A 20,975-nucleotide genomic window follows, 5' to 3' on the forward strand; every position below is an offset into this window, starting at 1 on the left:
AGTGTGTGTGTGAGAGCAGCACGGACCAAAAGATTAGCCATTATCTCCCATTCACATAGATAAAGAGAGGTAATTGGGCATCATTTGGAGGTGCTCATCTTTGCGACGCCAATGTTGTGTTTTACAGCAGGGATGAGGTTTTATTTCAGGAACTGCAGATGTGACACTGTGTGTGTGTGACTGCATGGGAATTTATGGATGTGTGACAGTGCAATGAGAGATCAAAGAGAAACAGGATTCTTTCTCTGCACATGTGTCTCTTTGAACATGACCCATTAGGGCCCAAAAGATAATACGATTTACTCCCTGCTGTGAAACATACATTATACACTGTTAAACATGCATATATTTATAAACATATATACGTTGTCACACTCTGAAAAATGTCTGTTTTTTCAGTATGGATGATGCAGGGTTTATATATATATTTTATATATATATATTAGTGGTGGGCCGTTATCGGCGTTAACGTGCTGCGTTAACGTGAGACTCTTATCGGGCGATAAAATAAATATCGCCGTTAATCTATTCTCAAAGTTGGGTTGGGAGCTGGGTCTAAACTACGCAAGATATGATGACTTTCACCTGGATATTTTAGCGCGAATGACGTATACCTAGTCGAATTGCACTGTAGGGGGCGAGAACGAGTCTTCAATTTCTGTGAAATTACCACATCAAATGAGACGTGCAAACATGGATGCAGCTATGAAGCCGCTTCAGGGCAGGTGCGTTGCTAGACCCTTTTTACTGGGGCACGTGCCCCAGTGAAAATCTGCTGTGCCCCAGTAAAATCTCAAGTTTGAGTTATAATTTACTTTGATAATCCCGAAATAAAGACATTAAACTACATGCAACAACTGAATTGACGCTTCTAAAAGCAACGCAGTTTAATCGAAGACTATGCACGCAGACATCCATGCCCGTGCGCGTCTGTGTATTTAACGGCTACACGCACGTCGTGCAGCCTTTTGCGCAGAAGTACTTGGTTACACAAGTGTGTATAGGTAATTATGTTGTAAATGCAATTGTCAAGCAGTTTGTGATGCATTTTGGAAACAGGAGATGAGCGCCTGATCTAATGCGCCACCTAGATTAATCTAGATTAATCTAGATTAAAAAAATTAATCTATGCCCACCCCTAATATATATATATATATATATATATATATATATATATATATATATACATATATACACACACACACACACACACACACACACATTTATTCATGTTCTAAAGATTTATCATATTGTCATTAAGGCTGCATTTACTTGAGAAAAAAATACAGAAAAAGAAACATTAATTATTTTTTTAAATAAAGGTTTTCTATTTTATTATATTTTAAAACAGAATGTATTCCTGTGACGCAAAGTTCAGTATTGACTGACATGGTTTAAAGTTTTTTTTTTAATGCATAAAAAGAAAAACAATAAATTAATATATTTTAAAACATAATTTATTCCTATGATGCAAAGCTGAATTTTCATCAGCCATTACTCCAATCTTCAGTGTCTTCAGAAATGATTCTAATATCAATGTTGGAAACAGTTGTGCTGCTTAATATTGTTTTGCAAAGTATGATTCTTTTTTGATGAATCAAAAGTTTAAAAGACAGCATTTTCTAAAATCTTTTCTAACAATATAAGTCTTTGCTATCAATTTTTAGCAATTTAACACTTCATTGGTGCATAAAAGTGTTCATTTATTTCAATAAAAGAAAACAGAAAAATGTACTGACCACAACAAAATGGTAAATGGTAGTTTATATTGTTACAAAAGATTTCTATTTTAAATAAATGCTGTTCTTTTTAACTTTTTTATTCATTAAAGAATCTGGACACATCAAGTAGCACTGAAGACTGGGATTATGATGCTGAAAATTCAGCTTTACATCATAGAAATAAATTACATTTTAAAATAAATTCACATAGAAAACAGGTATTTAACATTAAAATAATATTTCAAAATATTACAGTTTTTTTCTGGGTTTTTGATCAAATAATTGGAGCCTTGATGAGCATAGGAAACTTCTTTAAAAAAAAAACTCCTACTGATCCCAAACTTTTGAACGACAGTGTATATATAAAACTTTCTTTCTTTCTTTCTTTCTTTCTTTCTTTCTTTCTTTCTTTCTTTCTTTTTTAAATGAGATACAAGTGTAAACATCTGAGACCATCTCTTTTAGTCTTCACAGGAGAAGAACATAACCAGGTTAACCAGGTGTTAACATGGATATTAGGATCCAATGTGTAGCATAACCCTCTCAATGCATCCTACACTCCTAAAATGTGTGTAAAAATGGGGCCCAATGTATTGCTTTCAATGTTTAAGAAATTTTATGTGTATTTTTTACAGGTATTTTACCTAACTTAAAATACTCATTGAATTGTGTTGTGTTGTAGGGTAAATGACCATAAACGTATCGGATAATGTCCTGGCAGAAAGCCACCAGTACATTTTCTTGTTTTTCTATAAATTGTTTTCTTACAGTGTGCATTCTGCAGCCTATTCTCAAACCCAAAGCTGGATTCTTCCACACTCTCCTTGATTTATCCAAGAAAATGTCTTGTTTCAGGACAGATCATCTCTACATGTCATTGGGGTAAACAACCCTGTCTGTCATGCTTTTCACTCAAAACTACAGAGTGTGACAGCACTTGATGTGTCTGCATGACAAAGAGTGTAGCTTTAGGTTGTGTGCGCCATCTGTGTCCGTATTTAAGTTCCTCTGGAGGTTGTCCATCCCAGAACAAATCACTTGAGCACTTTGGATGGGCAACAAAGAAAAAATCCCTCTAAAAGCCCTGCTGAGAGCAAACTGCGAAGAATACTAAACATACACACACACTTGTGCTGTATATAACTGAGGGAGAAAGAGTGGTGTGACTTATACAGACCCCACACAAGCAAAACAGACATGAGTGTTAGGGTGATAGAACATAAGTATGTGACTGCAGAAATTAGCAGTACATCTGCTAACCAAACAATGCACGTTTTCTTTCTGCAATCTGGGTTTAATTAGACTACTTACCTGGTTTTTCACCTGAGGGACCAGATCTTCAGGAATGTCACCTAATGGATAGGCCCGTCCTGCCAAACAACAGCTGGCAGAGGAGAAAGAACAGGTGTGTTATAGCATGCAACTATGTATGAGTGCAGTACTTATGTAGAAAGTCACCTCACCTGATGTACACCAGCAGTTTATTGCCCATCACAACATGCTCATCTGTGGAAGGAAACAAATGGGAAATCGTGATTGTGACCTTTAGTTTAGCATTAGCTGACTAGATTTCAGAAATAAAAGCCATTCTACTTCAGCAGTCAAAAATTTAGAACATTTACACTGTTATTGTCTATTAACTATCTAGTAATAACAGTGTTATTAAGCAGATTTTGTCAATTTTCAACATAGTATGGGAAATTAGGGTTGGGTGAGTAGGGTCTTTGCTGAGTATCTCTAGTTCAACGTTATTTTTGATAATATGCAAAATAAAGGCTAAGTTATTGGGTAAATCTAAAAAAATCATACATGAGTCATAATCATCTTTTAGAACTTCTAGCAGATTTGGGGGGAAAATCAAACTGATTTTTTGGATAAAAATTGCGATTGTTATTTAAAATGCAATTGTAAACACAATTCAGGTTTGCTGTGTTTGAAGGGCTTCACAATTTGGTCAAAATCTATGTTTTTATGTTTTTAAATGTTTTTAAAAGTATCTTATGCTCATCAAGACTGCATTTATTTAATCAAAAATACAGAAAAAAACTCAAATATTATTGCAAATTAAAATATTGGTTTTCTATTTTAATATACTTTTAAAAATAATTCATTTCTGTGATGCAAAGCAACATTTTCAGCATCATTACTCCAGTATTCAGTGTCACATGATCATTCAGAAATCATTCTAATATACTGATTTATGAATGTTCGAAAAAGTTACTGCTTAATATATATTTAGAACCTGTGATACTTTTTTCATGATTCTTTACTATGACTTTGTTTCAAATTACCACATCTTTGCTGAATAAAATTATTACTTTGTACTGACCCCAAAGTTTTGAACAGTAGTGTATAAATTTCTATTTGAACGGCAGTGTATATGAATGTAGATACAGTATATGTCATTTTGATTTATTGATTATTTTTTATTATTTTTAATAAAAATTACTAATATTTAAAAATAAAATAACTGAATTTTACATCACAACTGTAAAACTGCAATACTAACATTTAAGGCTGTCTAAATTTCTTCATTTTCAAACATTAAACTACTGAACTTTTGATGTAACATTTTGATGGAAAATTGTAGAGAGCCCTTAAAGCTTGTTTTGTTAATAAACACAATTTTTGATAAAAGCCATATCACATTTCCAGTCTTATTTCACTTCAAATGCACCCTTTTTTGATGACAAACAATAAAAAAAACAAGACATTTTCTGTGATAGCTACTGTCAGCTGCTCTAGTTCAGCAGAGAATCTTGATGTAAGTGGGATGTGTTGTTCTATGTTTTCTGTTTCTCTGTTCTACCTGTGAGAGGTTTTCCTTCACGGAGAGGAGGTCCAATTGCCTGAAAGAGTTTCTGAAAACACCGAAAAAAGAAGCAGTTTATTTTTATTTTTTGTGACAAGTGAACATGAACATTACTAACAGAATAAATTTGAAATAATAATAATAATAATAATTGTAACGTTTCATCTTTCAGCTTTATAGCTGCTTAATTATTTTCTAACAACAATCAGCCATTAAAGAAATTTTATCTATAAAATATTTTTTTCTCCCTCTGGAAGACCGTTTATGATACGACCAAGAAAAAGGATAAAAAGAGAAATTTTGATTTCATGTTGAGTTCAACTCTTCAGACAGTCTCCTAAAGCCTGTCAAAAGAGTTTTTTATATTGTGTTCAAGCTAAAGATGTGATGTATACAACACTCTAGTCTCTCCCTCCAGACTCACAGCAGCACCTGCAAGACATGGTCACGCCATCCAGCACAACACACACCACAGGAGAGCTTTTGTGTTTGGTCAGTGTGTATATGTGTGACATTTTGGCCATAAAACAAATGAATCCCTTTCTCAGTCGCCTTTCATCTGGGGTTCAGAAGATTCCCCTGACAACAAGGCTTTCATCTTTTTTTTCTAGCTTAATGGTGAGAAAGACACACTCAAAAAAAAAAAAAAACACTTTATGGGGAAAAACACACGTGTGTGGATCAAAAATGTGCACACACACCCTTGATGTGTCCCCAAAGGCTTACCCGGTTCAGTTTAGTGGTTTCTGCTTTGTGTGGCAACTACACCATCAGAGCATAAACGAAAAAAAAAAAGAAATTAAAAATTGGAATGCATGACTTTGCCCAGCTTTTGACCCAATTTACAGTCTGGACTGTAAGTCAGCGCTACTCATCAGTGCCAGTCTGCAGATTTTGGCCAGTTATAGTGTATGATGAAAAATGTATATTTTGAGCTGATTTTAGAAGGCATATAATATTGACATTGTAATGTATAATCCTTTACTTAAAGGGTTATTTCAAATACGAAAAACGGAAGCTAAAATGTGATTACACGAGAACCAATGAGATTTGCAAGCACTTTTAGTTTTGTGTTTGAGGTTTGTTCTAATGCATCAAGCTTCTGTTGACAATAATGAATGTGTTCAGTTTACAAAGTCACCAAGTGTATAATGCCTAGTGTTTTAAAATCTTTAGATTTGAGAAGTTGTGTAGTGTATTTCAGTCTTAAATCATATTTTAAGACAAAAAAAAAAAAACATTGAACACACACTATCATACCTCCATGGGGCTGATGTAGTCATTCATGCCACTGTTGAAAACGTAGATCATGGCGTCATACAGCTGGTTATCCCAGCACATCTGCACCACCTACAAACAAACATAACATGTTTATAAGAAGACATATGTTGACTTGCATTTACAGATGATGTGTTTGCACATACACACCTGTTGTATGTCCAGATTGGTGATGTCCATATGGACCAGGCATCCCTCCACACTATCCATCATCCCATTTTCCTGGAAATAGCTGAGGAGGTCTCTCATGACGGGAGCAGTTAGACAGCCAATCCGCTCGCTCAGAATGTAAGGCTCTAGGCTCTCCAGAAACACACCCCTGGCCACAGAGTTCTCCACCAGTCGAGGGTAGATCTGGTTAAATAGCAGGTCCCTGAGCAGAAGAAAGATTGTTTTAAAAATGAGATGGGTAATCACATTTGAAAATGCCCATCAAAATTTTGTAGGGAAAATACAGCCATTTCAATATAAACCCCCATGAATAAGGAATTTTGTGTAGAAGTGGACAAATTCTCTATGTAGTTTTTTTTTTTTTTTTTTTTAAATCAGGGTTATTTTGGATTGATATGCAAAATTTGCATAGCTTCTTGCTTCTTGGTTGCCCTCTATGTGATTCATGCAGCGCTAAACTATAAATTTTTTTTTTTTTTAAATTAACAACGGTTATTGTTAGCAATAGATTATTACCAAGTTTTTAAATCCAAGTATTGTTTATTGTTCCTGTGCTCAGACATTTGTGGTGCAGCAGTAAAACAAATGCACTGAGAGAACTTTATAGGGAAATGATAATCTGGATATAGAAAGTTTTTATACCTCTATTACAGTAGCCCTTTACAGTTACTGCTCTCGTAAATAAAAACTCCTATAGTGCTCAGTCATCCATTCAGTGCAGTCTGTGAAGCTGTCAAGACAAGCCTAAGTTGCATTAAATCGTATTACTTTCTAACTTTTACAGATAAGGATGTAACCAGGATCTAAAACTAACTTTTTGCCACACCTGCTGGTGGCCGGTGGCATTTACTGGCCAAAAATGATTTTAACCAGCCATGAAACTCTTTTTGCAAAAACAGGCAGTTATAACTACTACTATGACTAAACATATTTACAATAATCTTGTCCATCAATGACAGACCTCAGCAGGTTTCACTTTAAAACAAGCGCGGTCTCTTTAAAACCTGATGCACATGACGCGGATTTAACACATTTTCGATTTTCTCCCAACTCTTTATGCTCATTTAAGCTTTTAAAACTCATTTAAGACTACGTTTACGAGGTAACTCGCCACAACCGTGCATTTTGACATAATTGTGTGTGTTTTCGTCCACTGAAGCGCTACTGGTGTGCTGTCTGAAGCTGCTCAGCATATGTGTACAGCTGAACACGCAACCTTTCAGACAGCTAATTACAATGATCTTTTCTTCGAAAAAGATTATTTTATTAGCCAAAAACAGTGATTCTCTTTAAAAACTGGCTGTTGTTTTTTCACTCCATTGCATTGTTAGATGCACGTAAAAGACGTAAAAGATTTACCCGCCAACTGGCGACTGACACTGTTACAGTTTACTCACATTTGGCGCTTGGTGAGTTAATTTTAGGCCCTGGATGTAACTGTAAAATGTGGGTGGAGAAAACATTTCTTAAATGCTTTAAAAAAACACAAATCTATTAAATCGCCTGACAGTAAACCATGTTAAACTATACGCTTATGAGTTTGTTACAAGCTCTTAATATAAAGCATTCTCATGTTTAGGGCAATTTAAGTCATGTACGTTTTCTTTAGCAGCTCACTCTGTGTCCTCCACAATTTTTTAAAGCTGATTTGTCCATAAGTGTTATTCACTGCTGGAAAAAGGGTAGTGACTGGTCGATGTTTTCAATGCAGAGGACGCAGATGTGATTAATCAATCAAATTCCCTGCCCATTAATTTCATTACCGATTATTTCTGATTAGCTGTTGCAGCCCTAACTTATATACTTGTATACATTTACATTTTTGTTGTGAACTTCAAATATTTTCCAATTTTATGAATTCATGAGCATTTTATACTTCAATCAATAGTAATTTATAATTTGGAGAGCATATTTTATATATTTTGCACCATTATTGATTCACAGTGGACTGAGTAGTTCATTCAGTTACAAGAATGAACTGAATAATTGTGCATTCTTGTCTTTGTTCTCAGATTGCTCTCAGATTTTTAAAGATTTTTGCTTGGAATTAAACGTAGTAGTGCTGCGATTCATCTCTGAGCTCATTCATTTTGTTCGTGTCTTAAAACTCTTTACTCTTTAAACGTCTAGTAACAAAGTGAATGAGAAAAAACTTCCATAACCAAGGCCAAAGCGACAGTGGGTGGATATTTTTGCATTCAATATAAAAACATTGGGCCCATTCAAATACCCACACCTGTGATCTTGTGTACACAACAGGAAGTGCACAAGACTGTCCCAGGTCTTAAAGAGATAGTTCACCGAGAAATTAAAATTACCTCATCATTTACTCATTCTCAATCCATCCTAGGTGTACAGATCTGGCCATTTAAAATGCGCGCGGGAAGTAAAGTGGTCTCGCGTGACGCCGGTGTATTCCAAAGGAACACGGAAAATACAATGACATAGGAAAGACATGATCAGTAGGGGGCAGTCATGTAACGCACTGGACTGGAGCAGGCTGAAAACATTGCTGCAAACTAAAAGGTACGGTAACCTGGAGGGGACACCTTCGGTTCACTTATGTTTGTCGTGGCCACACAAATGAATTCGTAGGAACGTCATATTACTTTTTGTCATTGCCACGAGATATTAATTCCTGGGAATGTCATATTATGTCGTGGCCACAAGATTATTTTGTCGAGGTAACGACATCCTTATGTTTAATGCATAAACAAACCTGCGTAACCATAACCCAGGATTATCAGAGATAGGTTTATTAATATTTTTTATTTTGAGTTAAGAAATGTTTTTATTAATTGTTATAGAAATTAATGCAATATTAAGTTATATATTAACAATAGGCAATGCTGTATATGCGAATGTCTGTGCGCGATGTAGACAGCATTCAAAAGTTTATCAAGAATTTATTACATATAAGTACTTCAAATTAAATAGCCCTGCAAGAAACATTTTATGCATCCTTAAGTCTTATCCATTAATTGATCCTTTTTTTCTGTAATAAATGTATTATTCGTTTATATTCAGTATGCCCCCCTTAATTTCGATCTCTTAACATTCCGAATCTAAATGATAAATGCTGACATGCCATGAAAGCTTTGATTATACTATATGGCATATATTCATTTTTAGTCTAATTATAACCTATATAGTGTTTCATTGTCGAGTGAATCATTCACGTTCCATTTGTAAATCGTATGGTCACACACGGGCATTAATACAACCATAAAGTCAAAACTTTATTGGCATAATTGTAGTTCACAATATTTGCTAAATATATGCCAAATAGCATATATAAAGTTATTTAGGTTAAGCGATTCACAATAAAGAAAAAAGTAGATAGCTCTAAATCACTTATTATTTATTCTTATTATAGGTTATTATTATTTCAATACCTGGTTAGGGCTATTTATTTTTAACGCCTGACAATTATGCCAATTACGTTTTGACTTTTTGATTGTATTTATCCCCGTGTGTGACGATACATGATGTTTTCATTTACAAATGAAACTACGTGAATGATTCATTTCTCAGTAAAACAGTTTAATATTTATATAGTCTAGTCTGTTAATTGGACTAAACAAAATAAAATATGTTCAATTCATATTTTATATGTTCAATTCTTTAGTTAAGAGAAGGAATGTAGGCCTATTTTACTGTGTGACGATAAATTATTTCCAAATGAAACTATGTGAATGATTCACTCTTCAGTTATTTGTCTATTAGTTAGACTAAATAAAATACAATATATGTTAAATTTAACCTTTAAACTGCATTCCAGTAAAAACCCCAGTCATAGCACCTTTACAGTATCATTTACATTCAGAATGTTATGTAACGAGATCAAAATGAAGGAAAAAATAACGAATACAAACGAATAATACAAATATAATGGGAAAAAAAGAAGGTCAGTCAATGGACAAGATTGTGGGATGCATGAAATGTTTCTTGCAGGGCTATTTAATTTGAAGTAGGCCAACATGTAATACATGTAAACACTTGTGAAAGCTGTCTACATTGCGCACAGACAGCATTAGCATATACAGCATCGCCTGTATAATTATTTAATATTGTATTAATTTCTATAACAATTAATATAGGCAAACAATTTCTTAACTCAAAACGAAATATCTCAAATAATTCTGGGTTACTAATGTCACGCAGGTTGGTTTATTCATTAAACTCGTGGCCACGAGAAATGCATGTTGAGCAAAAATACATTTCACGAAAATAATATAAAGATTACAAAACAAAGAAAACAAATGGAATGAGGGATATGCTTTAAAGTTCACGTAAAAGCCAAATATTAAGCGGCATCCTTCATGTTTTCTTTAATCAGCAAATACTTAACATTTTTGAATTATATTCACCTTCTGTTTTTATGACAATAAATTTTGAATTTTGAATTCTTATTTTTTTTTTTTTTAGAAAAACGTCAGAACACCGGTCTCAAAAGTAGAAGCGAAAGTCTTGTTTCCACCAGCGCGGAATTTTTTTTATTCACCGTAATTGATGGATGTCTAAAACAAAAATAAGGAGAATCCTAAAACATATATATTTCTTAAAATAATAACATCTGAACTTCATACACAACAATACGGCAACGACTTTACAACAGGACACATTGTTTTATTTTAATTTTATTTTTTAGCTTGTACACCAATGGATTTCTGATGTCGGGATATTTCAGACTGCATCTCCACAGCTTAATCACTTTAGTATTAAACATACGGGTCAGGAGGCGGGTCGGGTACAATATTTATTTTTTTTATTCTGCGGTCCGAGTTGCGGGTGGGTTATTTGAAAACGGTCGGGTTCGGGTTGTTTATCCACTGACCCGCGTGTCAGGTTGGACACTAATGTTTTGAAAAAAGTGGAGCGTGTGAGGAAAGCTTTCCCCTTCTCCCTGGCATGCATTTGAATGCTGAATTCGAAATGCAACTGAATGCAGTCGGAATCCGCCCCCACCACCCCCAAGTCTCCAAATGTTGATTACAACAAGGCAACAGACAGCATTCAACACCCCACCCCACCCCCACTCTGCCATTCATAAACATTTCGCTCTTTATACTGCATGCCGCTTAACTCTGATGCCTCATTAACGGCTACTTTTCAGAAAACTGATAAAAAAAAAATTTAAAAAAAACTACACTTCCCTTTGGTTTCCCAGAACAGACTTAAGCCTAGTTCCAGGCTAAAATGATGTAAATCGGAGCTGTTTAAAGATGAATAAAAAAAAAAAAAAAAAAAAAAACTTTTACTGATCGTTGGTCGGAGTACCCGCAGTTCGTGACTGGAAGCTGTTAAGAGACAGACTTAATGAACTTCTCCGAAATAGAAGAACTACTTTTCCACTTTAAAAAAAAAAGAAAAAGAAAAAAAGGTGGAAAAAAATTGCATAACTCACTGGAGCACTTTTGATACTTAACAATTGTTGTATTCGTTGTCAGTCATATAGGCTAAGCTTTATTGTTTTCAAAAGTGAGCCTTCTGTTTATTTGTCTAAATTATTTTCTATATTAGGATACAATACTAGGCTATAGTATTTATGGACATTAGGCCAAATCTACATGGGTTTCTTCCCTTTCACTTCAATTAGTTTTTAAGAAAAAAAAAAAAAAAAAAAACAGTGCGTCATAATAATGTACGGCATCAAAATGTAAGAACAAATCTAAAGACAATAATAATAATAATAATAATAAAATTAATTATTAACACTCCTAAAAGTACAGTATAGTGCTCAGATACACTTACGGTAGGTGACCTAACCCTAGTTGATACTTTATTTCAACTTTTCAATTATTTCATTAATTAACAAATAAACAAATGCCTTTCCGATGTGATATAAGTGAAAAGGGAGACGATTTCGAAAATGATTTCACCATAAGGCGGATGCGAACTCGGGTCTCCCGCGTCAAAAACGATGTGTTACTCGTATTATCACTTACGCCACTGAAAATGTTGCAGAACAGCCGTCTTTTGTAATATTTGTAAATATGGAGTATTTGCATTGTGTAAAAACATTAAATAAAAGGCACCAGACTACAGAAAATGGCATATACTAAAGTATTTATTTTTCTGGGGGAGGACCCACCCACATTTTTTTTGCTCCCGACGCCCATGCTTGATGATGAAGTATAGTCTACAGGATATAACAATAAAGTGCTTTTCCAATCCCGATTCCACAAGGTTTTATTCCGCATCCACCCGCTCCCGCTATATTAACTATATTATTCGCCCGCTGCCCGCTTAGAATAAATTTCTAAGCACCAAAATCGCAAAAACAAATCAAAATAATAATAGTAATAATACTAATAAATTAATTAATTAATTTTTAACTCTATAAAAACAGTAGTTTATATTTAACCTCTCCATTTCTATTCCTCTCTACTCAAATTAATTGTCAGTGTATCTAAAATTGTGTATCTTAGAAAAAGAAAAAGAGGAACTACCTCTTAAACATGCATATCTTAATTTGATGTTGCTTTAAAACGCTGAAATATATAATGTATTTTATTCTGAAGGTGAAAGTGGTCCAGTTATTTAACTGCCTGCGGCGCCGTCAGGATCACGTTTTTTTCCCCCTTTAATTAAGTGGATACAGCTTACAATACTCGTTCAAGAGTAAGGGATTGCTCAAAACTATGCTATTTTACATATTTCTGTTACTTGTGTACAATCACAATGAAAAAACAGATGTGTATGCTATTTGTAAAAAAAAAAAAAAATGTAAACAAGATGCTGGTTCAAGGGCGCGTCACAGAAATTGCCTACAATTCTGCATATAGGCTTGCTACTTATTAATTTTATTTTATTTCGTTTTGTTAAATTATTATTCATTAAGAAATTTATATTTCGCATATGGGCATTTTTATTTATTTTACATACAGCTTTTTTGGGTTTTCTCTGTGCATAAGATCTGCGCGTGATGTTCTGATGTTTATGCTGCTTTTTGCTTGTGTACAATTAACCCCTCAAAACGAATTTAACTGTTATTAATGTGTCACAGCCACGATTCAATTTAAATGTAATTTAAGACAATCTTGTCGTTAATAATAACTAAACGCGTCGGTTGTCCTTTGGAAAAAAAAAAAACAGAAATTAACATTTCTATTATCAATGCAGTCTAATAAAAGTTCAACAGGAAAAAAATAAAAGAAAATAATAATAAAACTGCTCCTGCTTATGAATAAATTTTTGCTTGATGATGAAGTATCTAAATAGTCTATAGGATATAACAAAGTGCTTTTCCAGTCCCGCTTCCACGAGGTTTTATTCCGCATCCACCCGCTCCGCGCTATATTAACTATATTATTCGCCCGCGGCCCGCTTAGAATAAATTTCTAAGCACCAAAATCGCAAAAATACTGTAGTTTATATTTATCCTTCCCATTTCTATCTGTCTCTACTCAAATTAATTGTCAGTGTATCTAAAATTGTGTATCTTAGAAAAAGAAAAAGACGAACTACCTCTTAAACATGCATATCTTAATTTGATGTTGCTTTAAAACGCTGAAATATATAATGTATGTTATTGTGAAGGTGAAAGTTGTCGAGTTATTTAACTGCCTGCGGTGCCGTCAGGATCACTTGGTTTTTTTCCCCTTAATAAAGTGGATACAGCTTACAATACTCGTTCAAGAGTACGGCATTGCTTAAAACTATGATATTTTACATATTTCTGTTATTTGTGTACAATCACAATAAAAATAAAAAAAAAACAAAAAAAAAACGTGTAGGCTATTTGTAAAAAAAAAAAAAAAAAAATGGAAACAAGATGCTGGTTTAAGGGCGCATCACAGAAATTGCCTAAAATTCTGCATATAGGCTTGCTACTTATTAATTTGTTAAATTATTATTCATTCAGAAAAGAAAAACATATATTTCTTATGTGGGCCTATTTTATTTATTATTATATATAGGTTTGTTGGGTTTTTCTCTGTGCATAAGCTCTGCACGTGAGGTTCTGATGTTTATGCTGCTTCTTGCTTGTGTATAATTAATCCCTGAAAACGAATTTAGCGGTTTACGTCAGTTGTCGGTTGGAGAAATAAAATAACCGAAATTAACATTTCTGTTTCCGATGCAGTCTAATAAATGTTCGTCAGGAAAACAAAGAAAGAAAACAAAATAACAATACAACTGCACCTGCTTATGAATAGGCTATCTTTTTGCTATTGGTTTGAACCATAATTTCAGGAAAGAGGAATCATTGAACTATTGTACTGGTATTTGTGACCAACGCCCCCTAGAGCTGGCCATGGTGTTTGGCTACAGAATGTTGTTCCTTGCGCCACCTGGTGGATATTATATGAAGTGCAACAACGTTGTAAAAAAATCTAAAAAAGCCGCTGCGGCAGGACGCGTGCCCACGCGTGCCGAATTGCAGGCTGCCGCGTGAAAATAGACGCATTTTTAATGGCCAGATCTGTATATGACTTTCTTTTTTTTTCAGATGAATACAGTCTGAGTTATATGTAAAAATGCCCTGGCTCTTCCAAGCTTTATATGGCAGTGAATGGCTGTTGAAACTTTGGAGTCCAATAAAGTGCATAAAAAGTGCTCCACACAGCTCTGGAGCATTAATAAAGGCCTTCTAAAGCAAATTGATGCATTTGTATAGGAAAAAACATCCATTTTTAAAATTGTATAAACCGTAATCTCTAGCTTCTGCTAACTGTCATACATGGGTTCACTTTATTCGACTTCAAAATCTCAACATCCATTCAACGCCGTTATAAAGCTTGGAAGAGCCATGACCTTTTTTAATGCAACTCTGATTGTATTTGTCTGAAAGAAGAAAGTCATATACATCTAGGATGGCTTGAGGGTGAGTAAATCATGGGGTAATTTTCATTTTTGAGAGAACCATCTCTTTAAAATGCCAAGGCGCAAAGCCCTTAATGCACATTAAAACTACATTTTGGAGCGGTATTCAAGGCTAAGAGTATCCCATTATCCATTACATTCTGAAAATAAATCATGAGACTTTTTGCAGAGATCTCAGTTAAATATTAATAATAATTAGATATTGCATATAATTTCGTAATAAAGCATATAGAGCTCTACAATTTATATTGGTGGAAAGATGAGTATCTGTATTTTGTACAACATTTGCAATTGTTTTTTATCACTTGTTATATTAAATTGTTTTTAAACCGTGTCGTCTGTTATAGGGACTACTGAACAGACATTTAGAAGTTTATTTTAAAATGCATAGTATTAAAAATCAAAATAAAGCTGTCAACACTTGCACTTTTACAACACTATAAATGTTTTCCATTAGGCAATGAAAAGTTCTACACACACTTGTGGTCTTCATGACCACTTGGACCAAAACACGGGAAATACGTAATGTAAGTAGACAAGTGGTCAAGCGCAAAGACAGCAAGTGTGGGTATTTGTATAAATACAAAACATCAAGTACAAAACACAATGGAAGGCTAAACATTTTAAATACAAGATAAATGCAAAAACCAACCTTCAGTCTACAAATGTCAGCAAAAATTCCACTTTCAAAAATCAACCGCAAATGTAGACCATACAAGGCATAATTTTAAAGGCAAGCATTTTGCATCAAGCACATGGGCAGCTAGTCTGTCTAGTGCAGAGGTCTGTCACATGCTATTGGCAAGCTCCCTGATCAAAGTACAAAAACTGAACACAGCAGCCTTAAAATGCACATACAAACTTCACACATCCTACAAACTATACACAGTATAACGCATTAGTGACAAATTTGAAAACTGATTTTTAAAATCTAATTTTCTCATCTGTCTAAGACTGAATTATGAAACTTAATATTTGATTGAAAAACAGCTCAAACATTAAGCAAAATATCACACAACACTAAAATCCAAGCCTGTATAAACAGCATTATTTTAAAGGCTGCAAGCAAATACCATACACAAAAAAACAACACTGCTGATTAACTGGATGTGCATTTAAAAACAAACCTACTGTGATAAGAGCTTATCAGTTACTCAGGCAGCACCTGAAGTGTGAGAGAGAAACTGAACTCTACTAGAAAACAGGAAGTGATGACAGGGATTAAAGTCTCTGTGGAGACAGCATGATAGCAGCTCTAGGAAGTAGGACTGTAAAGCTTGTGAACAAAGACTGTGAGTATATATGTATAAAGGAAGCATGTTTTAAATGCGTAGCATATTTTCTTAAATGCAATCTTCTTACCAAATAACTCTATAAAAATGAGTATAGTGATTCAACAATATCTTTAATACACAAGATAACATATTTATTCAAATGATTTCCACTAAAATAAAACATATATAACTAACACGATTAATGTAACCATTTTAAAGAAAAAAAGTTGTGTTAGCTTTTGAAGCAAGGAACCACTATTTTACAATACCACCGCATGTGACGTCACAGGGTCGGTTTGCTCTGTTGCCAAGTGAAGTAAAACAAGCATTTCTTTACTTTTTGATCACATGCTTGTTTTAAAATGAAGGAAAACAAACTTGAAATGACTGTTGAGCCCATAAAAAGTCAAATTGCTTATGCATTTGAGCCAATACGGTGAGAGGACTGAGCAGTACTACCTTTACAGGTGAAATAAGTTGTGAACCTGCTGGTTTGGGGTAAAGAGTGGGTCGGAAACCATATTTATGCCATTCTGACATAATTTTGTGTATATTTGCTCAAGAAGACATTAAAGAGAACTCAATTTAGTAGTCACTTGTCATCCAAGCTGCAGCTTTTTGTACGTGTGCATACAGAAACGATTTTGATTTTGAAACGAGCATGACATTTCTTTCATGCTGTCTTGCGCTTGAATGGTTTAAAACACTTTAATGTTTGAACTGACAAAACTGAGAATGATAAACTTTCTTGAGGAAGCAGCAGCCCGATCATTCAGATACGCGACTAGTTTTTGCATCCTGTTAACAGCAGGTAAGCTACTTGTACTCACAGGAAAACATAAAATGTGTTACATAACCCCAACTAGCCAGTGTAATACAAATATGTCTGAAAGGTCTGACATAACAATAAGATGCCATGATCGATATTGTATAAAGCATTGTTTGTTTACATCACATTGCACCTTGCGTTATGAAAACAACATTTTGGATATCAAAACTTTGATCAAAATTTTGATATTCATCCAAATTATGGTGAAAACCATAATCAAACCATAATCATGACGTCACACGCTATGGTATTGCAAGGTGGTGGCACCCTTGCTCCAAAAGCTATAACAAAACATACCTTTTCTTTAAAATGGTTCCATTGAAGGGTTAGTTTACCTAAAAATGAAAATTAACCCATAATTTACTCACCCTCAAGGCATCCTAGGTGTATATGTCTTCTTTCAGTCGAATCCAATCGGAGTTATATTAAAAATTGTCCTGGCTCTTCCAAGTTTCTAATGGCAGTGGGTGGGTGTTTTTGTTCAACAGTCCACAAGATGTCCAATAAAATGCACCCACCCATAATAAAAAGTGCTCCACATGGCCCCAGGGTTTGAATAAAGGCCTCTTGTAGCGAATCAACGCATTTTTTGTAAGAAAATTTTTTAAACGTAATAATCACTTTTCTCTAGCTTGACTAGCTGTTGTACACAGAAGCCGTTTCGAGTGGATGACGTATGTGAATTGACGAATGCGGAAGAGGAGAAGAGAGAGCAAAACAAAACACTGGTCATGAATTAGAAGTACAAAAGGAGGATTTGTAAAGAAAAATGTTGGAGAATTTTGATATAATTCAAGAGGAGACTGGTTTTTCTTTGGTAAAGTAAGGACACTTTGCTTCTTCTGCTTCTGTAAACAACTGTTGGTTTTCGCAAAAAGTGATTATTACGTTTTAAATATGGATATTTTTCTTACAAAAAGGCATAGATTCCCTACAGGAGGCCTTTATTCACCCTCTGAAGCTCTGTGGAGCACTTTTTATTATGGATGGATGTGCTTTATTGGACTTCTTTTGGACTTTTGAACAGAAACACTCGCCCACTGACATTATGAAGCATAGAAGAGCTAAAAAATGTTTAATATAACTCCAATTGGAAGTCATATACACCTAGGATGCCTTGAGGGTGAGTAAATTGTGGGCCAATTTTAATTTTTTGGGTGAACTAAACTTTTAATCGTTGTTATATATTTTGTTAGGTATTATTAAAATGGAAATCAGTTAACTAAATGATATTAACTGACTGTTTCACTTCCACTTTATTTACCCATGCAGACCTTGAGCCAAAATTCATCACCAAACACCAATGACTTGTACATACACTATATGGACAAAAGTATTGGGACACCCCTTCTTTAGAACAGAAAAAGGCACTTCCAAAACTGTGGCAACAAAGACGGGAACAATTACATGTAATGCATTTATTAATTGTATTTCCATCTCTGTTGCAACAGTTTTGGAAGTGTCCAAAATGACTATACCCACTGCTGTTTGGTGATGAGTTTTTGGCTCAAAGTCTGCATTCAAAGTCACTCCAGTGATGTTCAGCTGGGATTAGGACTTTGCTTTCTGCACACCAGTCAAGTTCTTCCACATTGAACAAATTAATCATTTCTTTTTGAACCTTGCCTTAGAATAGAAAAGGGTCCTGTCAAAGCTGTTGCTATCAAATTAGAAAAACACAATCCCCTAGAATATCATTATATGCTTAAACATTAGGATTTGTACCCATGGAAATGACTACAGTAGTCAAACCTGTTCCTTAGAACGGGTTGTCCCAATACTTTTGGCAATAAAGTGTATATCTTAATTTGCTTTACTTACAAGATAACTTTCAGAACTGAAATCTTCTTCCCAAGCAAATAAAAAGATACAAAGTGTGCTGAGAGACTAGATGGCAGAAAAGAAAAACAATAGCTTTTTGACATACTTTCAGATGTCAAAATAGGAAACATCAATTACAGACTGTGAAACCATGCTCAATCAGTTTGTCTGACAAGCACTTTGACAGCTTCTTATTGTAGCTATGGTAACAAAGACACTAGATGTTGCTCTTTGCATGCACAGAACTTTTGTTCAAAACTATGGTTGTTCAATATAGCAAAAAAATACACACTATTCAATTAAATGACTGAATATAAATGTAAATTCCCACTTCCCCATCCCTTTTTCCATTTAGAGCCTCCATCACCAGAAAAAAAAAAAAAAAAAAACACAGGACAATTATTCTGTTTTGATTTGAATGATTAATTCACTTCCAGAATACAAATTTCCTGATAATTTACTCCCCCCATGTCATCCAAGATGCATGGAAAAGAAATTAAGGTTTTTGAGGACAACATTCCAGGACTTTTCTTCATATAGTGGACATCAGTGGTGGCCAATAGGGCTGCACGATTAACCTTTATCGCATCGATATTGAGGTTTTAACTCCCGCAATAACCTAACCTCAGGAGGCTGAGGTTTTTTCCCCCGCCTCTGACATTTGAGTGACAAACCTATTAGCCAATCAAAATGGTCGAATCTCGCGAAACGGACCAACCCCCACGGTTCGGCACGCATGTGATTCGCGGATTAACTGTTAAGTTTAACCATCATAGAGTAAAAGTTTATAATTAGCACATGTTTGCCAATTTACCAATTCAAACAATTTAAAAAGGGAACACGCATGCTGATTTTTTTATTTTTTGCCGCTGACACACACACCTGAAGCGAGCACGCGCACAGAGAGAAAGAGAGAGAGAGAGAGAGAGAGGCGCGATATACACAGATTGATTCCTCTTTAACTTCTATTTGGACGGAAACGTACATACAAAGTTCTGTTTAAATACCCGTTTTTGGTATTCTGGTAAACACAGTCGTATGTCTTCAGCGAACTGTGAAACAGCTGAGAAAGAGATGCGTGCCGGTATTAGGTACGTGCATTTGGCCTTAAAGAGACAGCGTCCTATAAATACCTGCAGTCAGAAGCACTAGTTATTTTACAATTTATTATTAAATCTCCGCACCTGAATTCTATGATTATTGATTTTATTAGTAACTTTATGTTGTATCCATCTACACTTGTCATTTGTGTAATTGTTCTTGTTTTGTTACTGATTTTATTAGTTCAGCTAGTAGTTTTTAGAAGGAAATTTACAAAATATCCTTATGGAACATGATCTTTACTTAATATTAAGATTAGAAGTACTTAATGTAAGCATTCAGTAATTAGTAAAAAAAAAAAACAAAAAAAAAAAAAACTTTTTTTTGTTTTGTTTGTTTTTTGCTGATCCGAAAAATGATCCGATCCGTGACTCAAAATCCGTGATATGATCCGAACCGTGAGTTTTGTGATCCGTTGCACCACTAGTGGTACTTCAGCTGTTTGGACTTATTTTGGATTTGCGAAGAATGACGTGGAGCAAAAGAATGCTAAATGTAAAGTATGTCGACGTAAAATCTAAATCTAATAAGAATTAATTTTCTATTTTTCAGTGTTTAAGATTGTTAAATTTAGGTTCAGGTATTTAATAATCACGAAGCATCAAACAATCTCATTACCTCAATCACTATGTATGCAGTTAATTTAACCCTCTGTGTCATAAAAGTACATTATTTAACATTTTTTATTCATAATTTTAATTTTATGCACTTAAAAGTGTTGAACGGAAAAATCGAAAATCGCATCGCTATCGCAATATTTGTCAGAAAAACCGCAATTAGGTTTTTTCTCAAAATCGTGCAGCCCTAGTGGCCAACAGGTTGAAGGTCCGAACTGCAGTTTTAATGCAGCTTCAAAGTTCTTGACAAGATCCCAGCTGGGGAATAAGGGTCTTATCTAGCAAAATGTTCGCTTATTTTCAAAAAGGAATAAATATTTATATACTTTTTAACCACAAATTCTCATCTTGCACTAGCTCTGCGATGTTCATGCACATATTCACGCATTACGTAATCATGTTGGAAAGGTCATGTACGATTAGTTCTTCGCCTGTGTACTCCGGTTCAAAAAGGAAAGGTAGGGTGTGACCTTTCCAACAAGATTACATTATTAGAGCAAGATGAACATTTGTGGTTAAAAA

The 20,975-nt window shown here is 34.5% G+C and overlaps 1 protein-coding gene across 1 annotated transcript in view; it reads right to left on the reverse strand.

Annotated features, from left to right (window-relative positions):
- Nucleotides 1-20,975, reverse strand: part of vps8 (VPS8 subunit of CORVET complex) — a 151,753-nt gene that overhangs the window by 119,976 nt on the left and 10,802 nt on the right. Inside the window, exons 3-7 of the mRNA XM_073842614.1 lie at nt 5,962-6,184; nt 5,794-5,883; nt 4,531-4,582; nt 3,185-3,227; nt 3,033-3,105 (exon numbers count right to left, since the gene is read on the reverse strand). Of these exons, the coding sequence (XP_073698715.1) occupies nt 3,033-3,105; nt 3,185-3,227; nt 4,531-4,582; nt 5,794-5,883; nt 5,962-6,184 (481 nt within the window). The remainder of the gene's footprint in view (nt 1-3,032; nt 3,106-3,184; nt 3,228-4,530; nt 4,583-5,793; nt 5,884-5,961; nt 6,185-20,975) is intronic.

This window comes from Garra rufa, chromosome 6 (assembly GCF_049309525.1).
Source record: "Garra rufa chromosome 6, GarRuf1.0, whole genome shotgun sequence".
Taxonomy (NCBI): Eukaryota; Metazoa; Chordata; class Actinopteri; order Cypriniformes; family Cyprinidae; genus Garra; species Garra rufa.